Raw genomic sequence first — 15,281 nt, 5'->3', positions numbered from 1 at the left:
CATCTAGTCCCTCCATCCTACCCTAGACTCTGTCCTCAGCAGAAGTGATTCCACCTCTGAAATCAGGCTTCATCTCTCTAGTCTTGTCTCACCCCACTCTGAGTTTATGTTTACACTGCAGTGTGGAAACGTTTAAACACACCATTAAGCCACCACCTTCTCACTCTATTTTCATGGTGTCTCAATACTCTCAACATATAGACCAAAAGCAGTGCTGTTGCCCACAAAGTCCTGTGGTGGTAGGCCCTTCCTACTGTTCCCTGGAATCACACTCACCCTAATTCTCTCATCTCCAGTAACAGCACTCAGCGACAATATTCAATACATTTTCTTTTAGAATTCCTGCATAGTGATAACTGATACTTAATTTTTCTACTGCTATTTAATATGATGCAAAATAAAGTTATATCAACTATTCCTATATAGTGCTACTTCACAGCTCACATATAGTAACCTACTTCAAGAGTCAGGAACAATAAAACATGGCATGTATGATTTCAGCACAAAGAAAGGTACCAGACCTGAAAAATCTCCAGATTTTATGTCAATGAATATATGGCACGATCTGAAAACATCCTGTGGAGAGGGGATCTATCTCCCAGACTTATGCCACAATAAAACCCATGTCCCTGGTGCTCTGATTAGGAACCACATTAAATGGAACAAAGTAGTTATTTTTAAACATTTACCCCCAATGTGATTTCTTTTTGATACAAGCAAGAAATTTTCTAAAGTTTTAAAAGTTTAAAAAATACTTCTTTGTTGCTAAGTAATTTAAGAGAAATTAAGGGCTTGGAACTATTCTGTATGAAAAGACATTTTCTGAACCAGCATCAATCCTGAATTAGTTTCATATGGAAATCAAAAGTCATATGGGCACTGCTTAAGTGGCAGGAGTGATGCAGGAGTGTCACATGATCTGCTGTATATTAAGTCAAGCAATTAACTAAAGTACAGGACATGATTCATTCTGATTGAATCAATTAGTATAGTGGCGTACCAAACATTTAATGAATCACTCTTTATTGAAAAAGCAATTTGATTCTAATAAGCTGCTCCTATTTATTTTTAGATGATCTAACCCAAGAGGTCATTTAGAGTTTCCTGTTTTCCTTATTTTACTCTTGGACTCAAGTGATTATCCTTTTTCACATGTGCAGCTGTTGTGAACCCAACTGCTAATATTCAAATGGAAGAAAATGATGTGAACCAATTACAACTGTGCAAGACCTGCATGCTTCCCCCCTCGCACGCTGGTTCCCAGGACATCCATGCAATGGATGCGCTGACATAGATAGGACTTTATGTTTGGAAAAGTTGCCTTGTAATTAAGCTACATTTAAGCCTAGGACATCTTCTTTTTAAATATCATAGTTACTTTAAAAAAGAAAGAAAGAACATTTTTTTGCCATGAAGCTTGACATTTCTCTCCTTACTTGGATGGGTGATGTGTCTTTTCTTTGGAAGAATCGGGACCTGTTTTCCCCAGCCCTACCCCCACCCCCAGCCAGCATCCTGTGCAGCCTTATAGAACACTGCCAAGTTTTCACTGAGCCTATGTAATATATAAATATGATTTGGCCTGGAAAATGCCCAATGGCCCAGTGCATATCGGTCAGTTACTTCCCCTGGCCGTTCCCGGCTCACTTGCATTTTTGCTTCCTGCTGTTTTGTGATCTAAGCAAGCATGCATACATCTCCCTCTGTTGAGAGAGCTTGAACATCTCCCACAAAAATGGCTCATTCTGCTTAGTCGAGCCCGAATGGACACTTTAGAAGAATCACCTAAAATCTACATTATGAGCATTCAAATCCCAGTATCAATATCATCATCATAGAATAAACCAACTTTAAAGATGCCACATTACTAATAGCAGCCTGAATGATACCTTTAATGTACTCCCTAAACACTGACAACTACCCTCATCTAGCAAGGTAAAGGTGGTTTATGCAAGGAAGAGAATGAGTAAGAACTAGCTTACAAAAGTTACCCTGGCTACTCATATTCATTTTAAAAATCAGGGCAAGAACATAGGAACCAATTAAATAGAATACAATCTATCAGACAATGATAGGTAGCTGGACAAGAGTTAGCACCCTTTGCCTTCATTATTCCTACAACAAATTCTACTGTGATAGGACATGCTCTTTAGGTTTACTGGTGAATATGGAGCAGAGTTCTCATCTTAGAAGTTGCATATTGGTTGTTTGTAAAATTAGTTTTGCCCAGTACCCTTATGGACCAATGAAATCAGACTTTTTTGGGCATGGGATTAGACACTGAAAATATTAAAGGTTCCACTCTACTGTGCAGTCAGGGGTAGGGACTCACAGACACGTTCACCGCCTTTTTGCCAGTTTGAGGTAAACATTTGAATTGCCTGTAGGTATTTTGGTTGGGGGAGGTGCTATTGGCATATATCTAGTGGGTAGAGGCCAGGGATGCCACTAAACACCTCTCATGATGTACAGGACAGCCTCCACAACAAAAAAATTATCCAGTCTAAAATGTCAATAATTCCAAGGTTGAGAAATCATGCTCTATGGGAAGTAAAACATTGCTTTTCTATTCTTTAGAATTCTTTATCTCCTTTTATTCCAAAGAACCAACTGTCAGGACCCTTTAGGATGGTTTGAGATATGAGTGTAGAATCTAGGATCAATGATGTGGACTAGATTTTGTCCAATACTAATCACAATGCATTTATTTTTTAGACCTTCAGTTTTATTTCCTTCCATTACTTTTCAAGTGGAAATTCGATAGTTATATAAAAGAACTCCAAGGTGAGGCATATGGCTCTCCTTACTCAACATTCACTTATTATGTCACATAAAATGAAAATATATTCATATGAGCACACCATTCAGCAGTCATTTCATATGGGACCATAGAAACAAACCACAAAATGTACTGTGCTAATGGGGGCCAGGTGCCCATTGTGTGGGCTCAATTAATTATTTGAAATGACCACAAATGCCTTTGAAAGAGTGGCTAAAGTGTCAATTCCCTAAATAGACATAAAAGGGTACACAAAACAGTATGAAGAGAGTCAACAATTCCATAAAACATATAGGGCAAAGAATAAGCATGCTATGATCTAATGTAAAAATGCTGAGAATGGCTCATCTTTAGTACCCCATGATGAGACTGTTTCTTTCCAGTAGTCATGGTAGGCAAATCCAAACTCTTTCTCATTCAACTTGCCCTGCCTAAATATCTGGATTTGCCAGACAGCTGGTTAACGTTAGAGATGCTATCCATGGCTACTCAACCCAGGTTCTCTCTATGCATAGCTGATTGGCCAGAATCATAATTGGAACCATAAACTTGGCTGAAGTCACACTTTGTTCAAACCAGATGAACTCATCAATTCAGTACAGGGCCACTCAAACACAAAGGAGTAGACCAAAACAGTTCTTAATGACATTCCATTTTAGAAATCCAGTTTACATAATAGAGTTGAACCATGTAAATCTATGCAATTAAAAAACCCACCAAATTCAACCATTATGCTCCATGGAAGATGTATTCATTCTAGTTCATTCTGTCCCTTACCTCTGTCTTTGTTTTTCTCCTTCCCTAGTGAATCCAGTTTCTTTCTCAAAGATTTCTTCCTCTTTTGTCCATCTGTAAATATTAAAAGGATAAAAAGTTGTAAAATTAAACATATGAGTGATATTTTAAATTATCAATAACTATGTTTGAGCAAAAGCAAGATTTCTCACTTAATTCAGTCATAATTTGACATTTTAAACAGATCAGTGGCTCTGAAAATACAAGAACATCCCTGACTTGGATTGCACACATCACTAGAATCTTGGTGTATGCTCTTGAAACTTGTGTCAATCATGGAACGCACAGGAAAGTTACCTCCTTTGGAAGCAATTTAGTTTTGACATTTTAGATATGTTTGTTTTCACTATCAGATGAGCCTCTTCCTATTCTTCATATTTATGTGATCTAATATCATCTTTTTAACATTTTTATTGAATTTATTGGGGTGACATTGGTTAATAAAATTATATAGGTTTCAGTTGTACAACTCTATAATCCATCATCTGTATATTGCATTGTGTGTTCACCACCCCAAGTCAAGTCTCCTTCCATCACCATTTATCCTCCCTTTACTCTCTTCTACTTCCCTCACCCCTATTTCCCTCTGGGAATCACCATACTGTTGTCTGTATCTATGAGTTGTATTATGCTAAGTGAAACAAGTCAGAGAAAGACAAATACCATATGATTTCACTTATATGTGGAATTTAATGAACAAAATAAGTAAGCTAACAAACAAAATAGAAACAGATTTATAGAGACAGAGAACAGACTGACAACTGTTAGAGGGGAGGGGGGTTGGGGGCTGGCTGAAAAAAAATGAAGGAACTAAGCAAAAAAAAACAACGCAAAAAACAAACAAACCAATGTCATCTCGAATCAAGTCTCCTTAAAAAGAACATATGGCTTTGACATTCATGAACTACTAGAGTCTAAATGGATAAGGAAATGAATTTGGGTGTTATAGAACTCACATCTAATTACTGCTATACCATTTTCTAACTGTGTAACTTTGGACAAGTCTCAGTGTCCTCATCTATAGAGTGGAAATTTCATAGGGTTGCTGTGAGAATTAAATGAAATGATACATATAAAGTGCTTAATAGGGACCCTGACACATAAAATTCAGATGTATTTTTTTGGGGGGATTGCACAGTATTCCATAGTATAGCTATATACTATATACTATATACTATATACTATATACTATATACTATATACTATATAGCTGTATACTGTATACTATTAACTATTCCCTCACTAATGCACATTTGGGTTGTTTCTAATTTTTCACTATATTAAGTAAGGCATATATTCTTTTAGCATTTTGTACTTGCAACAAATACACTTAATACCTCTGGTTAACTCACCAAATAATAAAGATACCATTCATATCAGTAGGCAGCTGCAATTGAATTCCTGGGATGTCATCATAAAATACTGGCAGTCATTGCAAGAATGCGTTTCAGGATTATGCAGCTGTCAACTTAACATGTGGGAGATGCAAATCGGGAATCCACACTATGATCAAATAGGGGAAACACAGCCCATGCCACAAGGAAATTTACGTTTAAAGGGGGGATTAAGAATTGTTTTTCATGGGATAAACTAAAAAGTGTAGTAAAGAAAGAGACTCAGTCCAATAAAATGTAAAAGCAAGACTATGATATCAAGAAAAGACTAAATATGCATTCTTAAACAGAAATGAGCATTCCTGGGATCCTCACGGGGCTGCGGAGGTTTCCAACTCCTCCTCTCTGAATTTTTGGACGCAAAAGATATCACAATATAATCAACATTCAATCCCTCCTTCCTTTCAAAAAGCAAAAACAAATATTTCAAAGATGATTCTCCTTCCATAAAATGGAAATAGTTCATAAGAGTCTTCACTCTTGCATTTGTGAGATTGGTATAGGGGAAAGTTAGGCAAATCAGTCTCAACTGCGGCTAAGAGCCCTCAGTTTCTTTCATCATGTATGTGTTCTTATCTTCAGTTTCTAAAAGATGATCTAACTATAGGGACCACCATGACTTATTATATACATACAGTCAATACACATACTAACTGCACAAGATTCTAATCTGTTCTCCAAATAGGACTGACAGGTCTTCTACTTTGTAACACTTTGTCCATCACTAGTTCATATCACCAAATGTACTTAACTGTAACAAGAGTACCTTTCTTTAAAAAATCCTATCATTCCTTTATTTTAATAGTTGACCCAGAAGAATAACTAAATGATACATGAAAGCATAAAAGATTTATTTTTCATAACCATTGGGCAGATCCTACAATTCAAACAAGTGTCAAAGAACCAGAATAAATATAGGATAGGGGACATTTTCTTTTAAGATAAAATGATTTTTTAAAACTTCTTAGTTAGGGGATCGATCATATATGCAGATGTGTATAAATATAAACATACAGTTTAAATAATAATTAGGAGGCAAACTCCCACATAACCAACAGTCAAGTTCACATGGAGACTACTGCTAGTACCAAGAAGCCCCCTGTATGCTTCCCCCCCCTTCACTCCAGCTCATCACTGGTGTTATTTTTGCAATAATCAATTTTCTGTTTTTCTTCACAGTTTTACCATGGATGTATGCATTTATAAAGAGTATAGTTTTCTTTTTCTTACTTTTGAATTCGCATAGATGGAATCACCCTGTAGGCATTCTTTCTTGCCTCATTTATTTCATTCATTAATCACTTCCTGAAATTCATCCTGTTGAGGCAGGTAGCTGGAGTTCACTCATTTTGATTGCTATAGTGTTTTCTTTTATGAATATATCACAGTTAATTTACCCACTGAACTGTTGATGGAAATTTGAGTTCTTTCTAGTTTGGTACTATTAGGAAAAATGTCTCTGAAAAATTTTGTTCATATCTTCTTGTGTACGTGTACAAGAATCTCTCTAAGACAGTGGTTCTTAAAATGTGGTTCTAGGGCCAAGAGCATCAGTATTACTTGGGAACTTGTTCGAGACGCAAATTTTATGGTCCCATCCCAGACCTACTGAGTCAGGAATTCTGGGGTGGGGCCCAGCAGTGTCTGTTTTACCAAGCCCCAGGGGATTCTGGTTCACACTAAAGTCTGAGAACCACAATTCTAGGGGATACGTGTAGAAGTTGCATTGCCAGGTTGGCGTGTATGCAATCTTAGGCTTTAGTAGGTAACACTGAACTGTTTTCCAAGTTGTTTTGCTAATTTATAGTCCTACCAGCCTATGTAATCTCACAAGGATAGCACAGACTTCAAACCCTAAAACTCCAAACAACTTCTTGAAGCCTCCTTATAAGAAAAATGTGATCTTTGTGAATACTGGCCTGGACTTTTTTTAAAAAAGCTTAACTATTTACAACAAATGTTATCTTTTTCATTTAATTAGACAGAGGTGAATGTTATTAAAAAGAACTAAATGAAACGATGGGTGGTGTATAATAATGTGAAATGATGCATTGCTTTAGAATGACATTTTCTCATTTAAAATACTCAGGGGAATGACCAGAGCTGTGAAACAAAACTGTTCACTTCTTCTCTTTTCCCTTGTGATCAATCAATAGTTTGCTCATTGAGCCTCCAGTTTTTGAAGAGTGTCTTTTATTCCCATAGATCATAGAAAACCTGCCCAAGAGACTGCTGTATTACATACAACCATACAGAACAGTTTATGTTCAACCAGTTCCTTGGATGGCAATAAATGCAATAAATACCATTCCATATTTTACAGAAGTTTAAGCTTCCTAATTAGCAGTACTGCACAGAAATGTTTTATGGTACAAATGTGTACCTGCTTGCTCACTGCTCCCAGATGTGCATTGTCTTACAGACTACAATGACCTGAAGAGAGAACTTGGGTCACATGTCCTGATCAAAGTCATCTTGGACCAAGCACTTGGGGATTGGAATTTATGCACCCTCCTTTTAGGAGACCTTATTCCATAGACATACATGACACAATAGTAGATGATAAGACAGCAAGCCCTCCACATACTAGTGACTCCAAAGCAAAGGAACCATCAGTATAGAGGATGACTGTGTGATTAATCTGGGTGTCCTCTTGGGGGAGGCCAATACCAGGGTCTTCAGGTGGGTTGAGAACAAGAAAATAAGAGATTTCTCCTCTAGGACAGGCTTTGCACGAACTCATTCATGCACTGTCAGGTGGAATTCTATTTTAAGGCTTGTTTCTCTAGCTGGACTAGAAGCTCTCTAAGGGCAGAACCATGTCTCCTAGGCTTTTGTCTCCCTCCAAGTGAGTAGCACAGGGTGAGGCACAGCATGAGGACTCGCCAGCACTGTCTATGGCCAGAAGTCAGATGGAGGTTTTGGGTTGGTTTCAAGAGAACTCAGGACCAATAAAGTACACACCTCCTATTTTTAAGGTAATCAAATTCAGAGAATGTGGGTTATAAACAGTATTTTCCATATTAAATTGATTCATTTGTGAAGGTCATTCAGACTCTGCCCCCCCAGAAGTGTGTGTGACAGAAAAGACGGTAAGTCTCATTCCTTTGTGAGGCAGTCACAGAGAACGGGTGCAGTCAGCCTAACTTCACAGGCGCCCCTGGTACGGGACAGGGCACCGCCATTTAAGACCCTCACTCTGCAGAGCGATTACATTACAGGAAGGAAGAAACTGCCTGTGCTGAGACAGGAAATAAAGAAAAAGACTGACGAGGAAACAAGATGGCGGGTACGTCACAGCTGCCCTGCCGCCTCCCGAAACCACATCAAAATCACAACTAAAACACAGAACCACCATCGCTCAGAGCCTCCTGAGATCCGGCTGCACAGAAGCCAACAACCAGGGAGCTGAGGCAGCACCGAGACGGGAGGAGGGGGAGACGCGGGCGGGGCGGGGCTGAATCCCGGAGACGCCGCTGGGCCCACACCCGGTGCCCCAGGGTAAACCCGGGAGGGAATCTCGGCGGCGGGGGTTTCCCGGAGGAGCAGGGGTCCCAGCCCCACAGCAGGCCCCAGCCCAGGGCTCCAGGCCGGGAAGAGACGTCCCCACAACTCTGGGCTGTGAAACCAGCGGGGACTGTCCCTGAGGGTCGCGGAGGCCGCGGGAGCCCCAGCAGCTCCTCTCAAGGGCCCGGCGCGGACTCACTCGGACGCTCCCTCTGAGCCCAGCGCCGGGCGGCAGCCTGAAAGGACCCGGGACACTCGGGGAGGGACTGACCTGCCTGAGATCCGGGCGACAGGCGGAGGGCGGCTTCCTCCCGGGCAGAAGGGCTGGCGGAGGCCATGGCTCCTGTGGCGAGTCCTCCCAGCACAGCCGGCGGGCAGGCGCCATGTTTGAATCCCCAGCACCTGACTCACCTTTGGCCCCGCCCCGTGATTCCCGGAGGCCCCGCCCTCCCCACCTGCAGCTCATCCGGGCCATTTCCAGAGGCTTTTCTGTGCACGTGGCCTCTCGAGCCTCATGCTTAGGACTCTCCTAAAATCTCTCAAACAAGCAGCAGCTGCCCCATGCGGCTGGATCAGCGGCCCCAGGCCTGGCTCTAGCGGCAGCTGCACTGGCTCATAGCTGGGCCTCTCCTGGGCACCTCCAGGCCCAGCACAAGGAGCAGCCAACTACGGTTTGCTGAGTAGCTCATGCTGGGTGGCCCTGGGCAAGGCACTGGCACAGGCTGACTGTGCACCTCCCGGGAGGCCCCAGAGACAGTGCACCTGGGGGTCAGACTCGACCACGCTGGATTACAACCCTGCCACAGCCACGAGTGACACTCAAGGGGCACACTTGGTGAACACCAAAGCCCCACTGAAGTAAATCCTGCTCCATAGGGGTGTCTCCAGCACAGCAGCTCTCTGGCTGTAGCTGCATCTGGTCCTCAGGGCTGATTAGCCTGGGGGTCAGTTCCTCCCAGGGACACCAACAGCAACCAAGGCTCAACTACAACAGGACAGTGCACAGCCCACACAGGGGAGCACCTGGAAGGGGCCTGGGGAGGCTGAGCCACTGCACCCTACAGGACACCTACTACACAAAGCCACTCTACAAATTCCAGGAGACAGCAGCTCTACCTAATACATAGAAACAAACACCTGGAAGCAGCCAAAATGGGGAGGCAAAGAAACACGTCACAAAGGAAAGAACAGAAGAAATCTCTAGAAAAGGAACTAAATGAAATAGATCCAAGCAAGCTAACAGAGAGTTCAGAATTTTGTTTATAAGGATGCTCAAGCATATTAGTAAGAGTTTTACGAAAGTAACTGAGAAAATCAATGACATAATAAAGTACCAATTTGAAATGAAGGCCACACAGACTGAAATGAAGAATAATTTACAGGGAATTAACAGTAGAGTAGAGGATGCTGAGAATCAAATCAGCAATTTGGAACATAAGGAAACAAAAAACACCCAACCAGAAGAGCAAAAAGAAAAAAGAATCCAGAAATATGAAGATAGTATAAGGAGCCTTGGGGACAACTTCAAGAGGCCCAACATTCGTATTATTGGGGTGCCAGAAGGAGAGGAAAGAGACCAAGAAATTGAAAGCCTATTTGAAAACATAATGACAGAAAACTTCCCCTACCTGGGGAAAAAAATATACTTACAAGTCCAGAAGCACAGAGGGTCCCAAACAAGAGGAACCCAAAGAGGCCCACAGCAAGACACATCATCATTAAAATGCCAAAGGTTAAAGACAAAGAGAGAATCTTAAAAGCAGCAAGAGAAAAGCAATTAGTTACCTACAAGGGAACACCCATACGACTGTCAGCTGATTTCTCAACAGAAACTTTGCAGGCCAGAAGGGGGTGGCAAGAAATATTGAAAGTGATGAAAAACATGGAACTACAACCAAGATTACTCTACCCAGCAAAGCTATCATTTACAATTGAAGGTCAGATCAAGAGCTTCTCAGACAAGGAAAAGCTAAAGGTGTTCATCACCACCAGACCAGCACTACAGGAAATGTTGAAGGGTCTTCTTTAACAAGAAGCTAATGAACAAAAGAATCTGACAAACTACATAGATCCAGAGACATTGACGCATGCAACAGACGATCAGATTTCAGAGGGGAGAGGGAAGGGGGTGGAGGGTGGGAAGAGATTAACCAAAGAAGTTATACGCATATATGCACAACCCATAGACACAGACAATGATGGGGTGAAGGCCTGGGGAGGGGGTGGGAGTGAGGTGGAGGGGGTCAATTGGGGGAAAAATGGGACACCTGTAATACTTTCAACATAAAGATTAAAAAAAAAAAAGACTTGCTAAATGTCTTCTAAGGACAAAGCCCTCTTCTAATGTTTCTACAGACACAGGCAAAGAACTAGCCTGGTGTGTGCAAAATAACCATATCCATTCCCTTGTTGTTTGGGTGGCGTTTAGCCCACAGAGTGATTTATAAAAACTTGAGCTGTAATGCAAAATCTTGGTAAGTTCACATACATATCTGGATTTTTACCCTCTTAAGGAAGATGGGAAAGCTGGAGGCAGTGGGTCTCACATTCTTCACACTCACCCCAGGTCAGGCCAACCTAAGCCTGTGCCACTCTACACTTGGTAAGCCTTAGAGTTTGCAACTCCATCCTAACATAAAAGGAAGGTTCTAGAATGTTTCAAACCTTCAAAAAATTCCTGCTGAGAAAAGTTTGAAGGAATGCCTTTTGGCACTACCTCCCCTGCTTTTCCCAACCACAGCTGTCTCATTATTTATTTGGATCAGAAAAACAGACTCTCAGAGAATGCAAACCAAAGGAATTCATAGTCACTGAGGGGAGCTTAGTTAAAATGTGAGGAAAAAGAGAGACCTGGGTGGTAGAAGGGGAAGTAGCCCTTTAGAAACTGCATATAATCTATGCCAGGGTTTCTCAGCCTTGGCACTAGTGACATTTGGGTAACCCTTTGTTGTGAGGAACTGTCCTGTGCATGGTAGGATATTTAGCAGTATCCCTGGCTTCAATTTACTAGATATCAGAGCACCCACCCATTCCCTGTTGTGACAACCAATTATGTCTCTGGACATTGCCAAATTTCCCACAGGGACAAAATCACTCTGGTTGAGAACCACTGGTCTATGCATAACTCTCTCTAGGGAGCAGCTGTGTGCTCAAACCATGTGACATCCAAACTACAAAATATTCCCATTTTCCCACTTGTCACAATGCTCAATTTATACCCAATCTCAATTTCTGTTTTAAACAGAACAACATAAAAATGTTTACAAATTATTGAGCCTTTATATACCAGGTTGAATTTTGAGCACAATAACAATTTCCTTTAATTTGTGAAGAAATGTGAGTCTGGCTATAGCTATCTTTCTAGCAAATTCCTAACTACAGGTAGTAAAACAAAGCAAGTTCCTTGAGTAAAATGCCTTCTATTTTCTTTACAAAGTGTTTTTTCTCGTTTAGGGGGGCCAGATTAGTTGTGTGCCAAACATCTGATGGTGAACAGTTTTATGAATGGATGCATGGAGGGAGTGTCTTTAGCCTGCAGGGAAGAATCAGGGGACACCGTAGTTCTTTTTCTTTTTCCTTTTTTAGAGGACTAAACATTGTAGATAAAGAGACTTACTGGTCAACCTTCCATTGGACAGAACAAAAATTCAGAAGGAAATTATAGAAAGACAGTTCTGTCAGAAAATGGAACTATTCAGCAATAGAATAAACTGCCTCAAAAAAAAAAAAAGCACTGTCCACTGTGGCTTCCATCTTGGTCCCTCTCTGTCTTGCATTCCTCTCTAGGGGAAGCCATGTTGTGAGAAACCCTACGCAAAGGGCTATGTAATAAGAAACTGGAGTGTGTAGCCTGTAGCCACATGAGTGCGCCTGGACACTGATATTCCAGTCCCAGTCGAGCCTTCAGATGACTGCAGTCCTGGCTGTGCTTGATGGCAACCTCATGAGCCAGAACACCAAGGCTAAGACATTCCCAAATACTCTTAGGTCAAGATATTCCCCAAAATTGTGTGAGATAAAAAATGTTTGTTATTATTTTTTTAAAAGAAAAAGAAAAGATGGCTAGCTAAATGCACAGGGTACACTGGATGGGACCCTGGAACAGAAGATATTAGTGGGGACACTGGTAAAATCTGAACAAAGTATTTAGTTTGGTTGATAGTAATGTACAAATGTTGGTTTCTTACTTGTGATAGGTTATATTACATATTATCATTAGGGGAAGCTAGGGGAAGTGTATAAGGGAACTCCATATCATCTTTATAACTTTTCTGTAAAACTAAAATTATTCCAAAATAAAAATTAATTTTAAAAAAGCTCTTTCTCCCAGGCACTGGATGTATTCAAGCAAAGGTTGAAAACTCAGCTGTCAAGCATGTGAGAAAGTGGAAGCTTACACTGCTCATGGAAGGACTTCTGAAACACAGGTTTCAGAGCTCAACTTTATGGCAAGAAGGTAACTCACAGGCCAGAGTTTCTCACTTCACTGAAACTATTGAAATAGTCTTCCCGTGCACATGTCCCTGATGTGAAAGAAAACGTGTCTAGGCCAATATAAAGCATCCACTATGTCTGCCGTTCTGGTGCAGCATGATTTCTGGAAAGGGAGTGGACAGATGAGAGGCTTGAATAGATTTGCTTTTATGGCCCTGGCGATGTTTTCATACATGGCTGATTAGAGTGTCTCAAGATACCTCTTTTTTCAAAGGTTTTCTAAATTCCTTTTCTGCTTAAGTTATTCAGACTTGGTACTTGTCATGTGCACCCAAGAACACTGATTAGTACCTAAATCTGTTTACTATTCAAGTTCCCATGCCTATCCTGCTAAACAAAAATATAGTCCTTAAATTATATGTATGAATGTGGATTAGGTGAGTTATACAATCTGTGGATGTTTTACAAAGTGTTTACTAAAAATATATTTTATCCTTAACTAAAACTAAAATTCATCCTTTAGTCTCATCTACTTCCCCTTTTGCAGGCTCTCAAGCCACAAACTACCTCAAAATAAGGCAAGAAAAAGACTAAACCAGATATTTTATTTCCAGTTTGGAAAAGGTTTGCCAAAGAAGTAATAATATTATTAATGGTCCAGGGCACTTGAGGGCGATTCATTGTGCCCACACTCCGCCTCTAGTGTTTTCCAACGACTAACCTCCTCAATGTAGGTTAATTTGGCTCAATATGTCAACACTGGAACAGATAGGGACTGATGAGAGTTGGGCAACCAAAAGCCCAGTCAAAATCATATTTCAGGAAAAGTTGGGATGGACATTGGAGCCACTTACTGCCATCACCATCCTCGGTGGAGTGAATTCAACATTTCTTCTGCTAGTTTGAGTTGTCTTGTCTGCTCCATATTCAAGAAAGGGAAGAGAGAACAGTCCTGACAGAAAGGGGGAAGTAATTACCAGGAAAATGGCCACCTCGGCTTCTTGGCAGGAAAAGTGGCAGCAAGCCCAGGCGAGTGAAACCAATCTGACTAGTGCAATACTCTGATGCAGGAGCTGAACTGGGATTCACCCCAGAGATTTAGGAGAGGAGCCAAAGCAGGGATCTCTTCCCTGCTCTAAAAGTGTCCAGGGGTGCCCTTGGCTTGAGAATATTATTTACATTATAATAGTTATCTGTTTACATGGCATCTTCCCCTAGAAAATGGGCTCATCCCCCATACATTGATCCATCCCTCCCTCCATCCAACATTAATTAAGCACATGTTTAAGGTGAGACAGAACTGGGTTCTATGATCCCAGATGAATGGACACTATCTCTGCCTTTGAGAAACTTGTTTTTGTGCTAAAGACAGATACATGTAAACTTCATTAAAGAAAAATGAAGAAATGCTTCAATGGAGACATTTACTAGGTGGTGGGGCAGAAGTGAGAAGACTGTCCTCAACTCTGCTTGGGAAGGCTAATGTTTGAGTTCACTTGTAAAGGACAAAGTGTTACCCTTCTTGGGACCTTTGAATTTTGATAAGAGTTTTCCCCAAAATAGCACATGGTGACTGCTTAGTCTAGAAAAGCCTTTCTTATCCTAAGCCTTTTAATATATTATTCCCAGTAAACCAACCCTTCATTGAGCAAGCATTCTATTGATTTAAAAAAAGATGAGAAAATTGCAAATTTGGGAGTGGATTGAGTTTATTTAGTGGGCACTAGGTCTCAAGAGAGTGACAAGTAAGAATTCTGGAAAAAAACAACCTACATGGAAAAAATGGAAAACAATGTATTCAAACCCAAACTGGCCTTACCATTCAGTCAACTTTGGAGAATATATATATATATATATATATATATATATATATTCCAATCTTTAAAGAAATATTCCATGCTATAGACTGTTGGTTATTTAATCAAATCCATAGGTCAAAATTTTCATTTACACATCGCCTTATCTTTAGCAATTCTTCTATTAACCTTGATTAAGATAGAAGGCAGGTCGAAATATGGTTATTGAGTAATTTCTCTTGGTGTAAATCCCAATGAATTAAACACTGTTTCTTTATCCTGCTTGCACCTTGTGGGTTAGATTTTTTTCAAAATTTGTTTCCAAAGTGTCTATGTTTCTCAGGGAAGAAAATATTCATGGCATTCTTAAGCAATACAGATGTCTTTCCTTCGAGCCGAGGCTCCCCAAAGTACTTGTGAAATGTACTAATCCCCACAGTTTACATGTTGAAGTGGTGGTGAAATTATCAAAGCTGTGGTCAGAAACTAAGAACATTTTGTGAGTCTCTTACTGTTGCAAAGGGAGTCAGTTCTTGGAGGTCACCATGTTTCCAGCTAAATTAAACACTAAGAAAC

At 40.6% G+C, this 15,281-nt stretch overlaps 1 protein-coding gene across 1 annotated transcript in view; it reads right to left on the bottom strand.

Annotated features, from left to right (window-relative positions):
• The window catches only part of ARHGAP6 (Rho GTPase activating protein 6), a 234,975-nt gene that overhangs the window by 51,475 nt on the left and 168,219 nt on the right, over positions 1-15,281 (bottom strand). The window contains exon 3 of the mRNA XM_081124879.1: positions 3,557-3,628. Coding sequence (XP_080981005.1) covers positions 3,557-3,628 — 72 coding nt within the window. The remainder of the gene's footprint in view (positions 1-3,556; positions 3,629-15,281) is intronic.

Source organism: Miniopterus schreibersii (genome assembly GCF_964146895.1).
Source record: "Miniopterus schreibersii genome assembly, chromosome: X".
In the NCBI taxonomy this organism is placed as follows: Eukaryota; Metazoa; Chordata; class Mammalia; order Chiroptera; family Miniopteridae; genus Miniopterus; species Miniopterus schreibersii.
The sequence above is the reverse complement of the archived record's forward strand: the minus strand, read 5'-3'. Positions and strand labels throughout refer to the sequence as shown.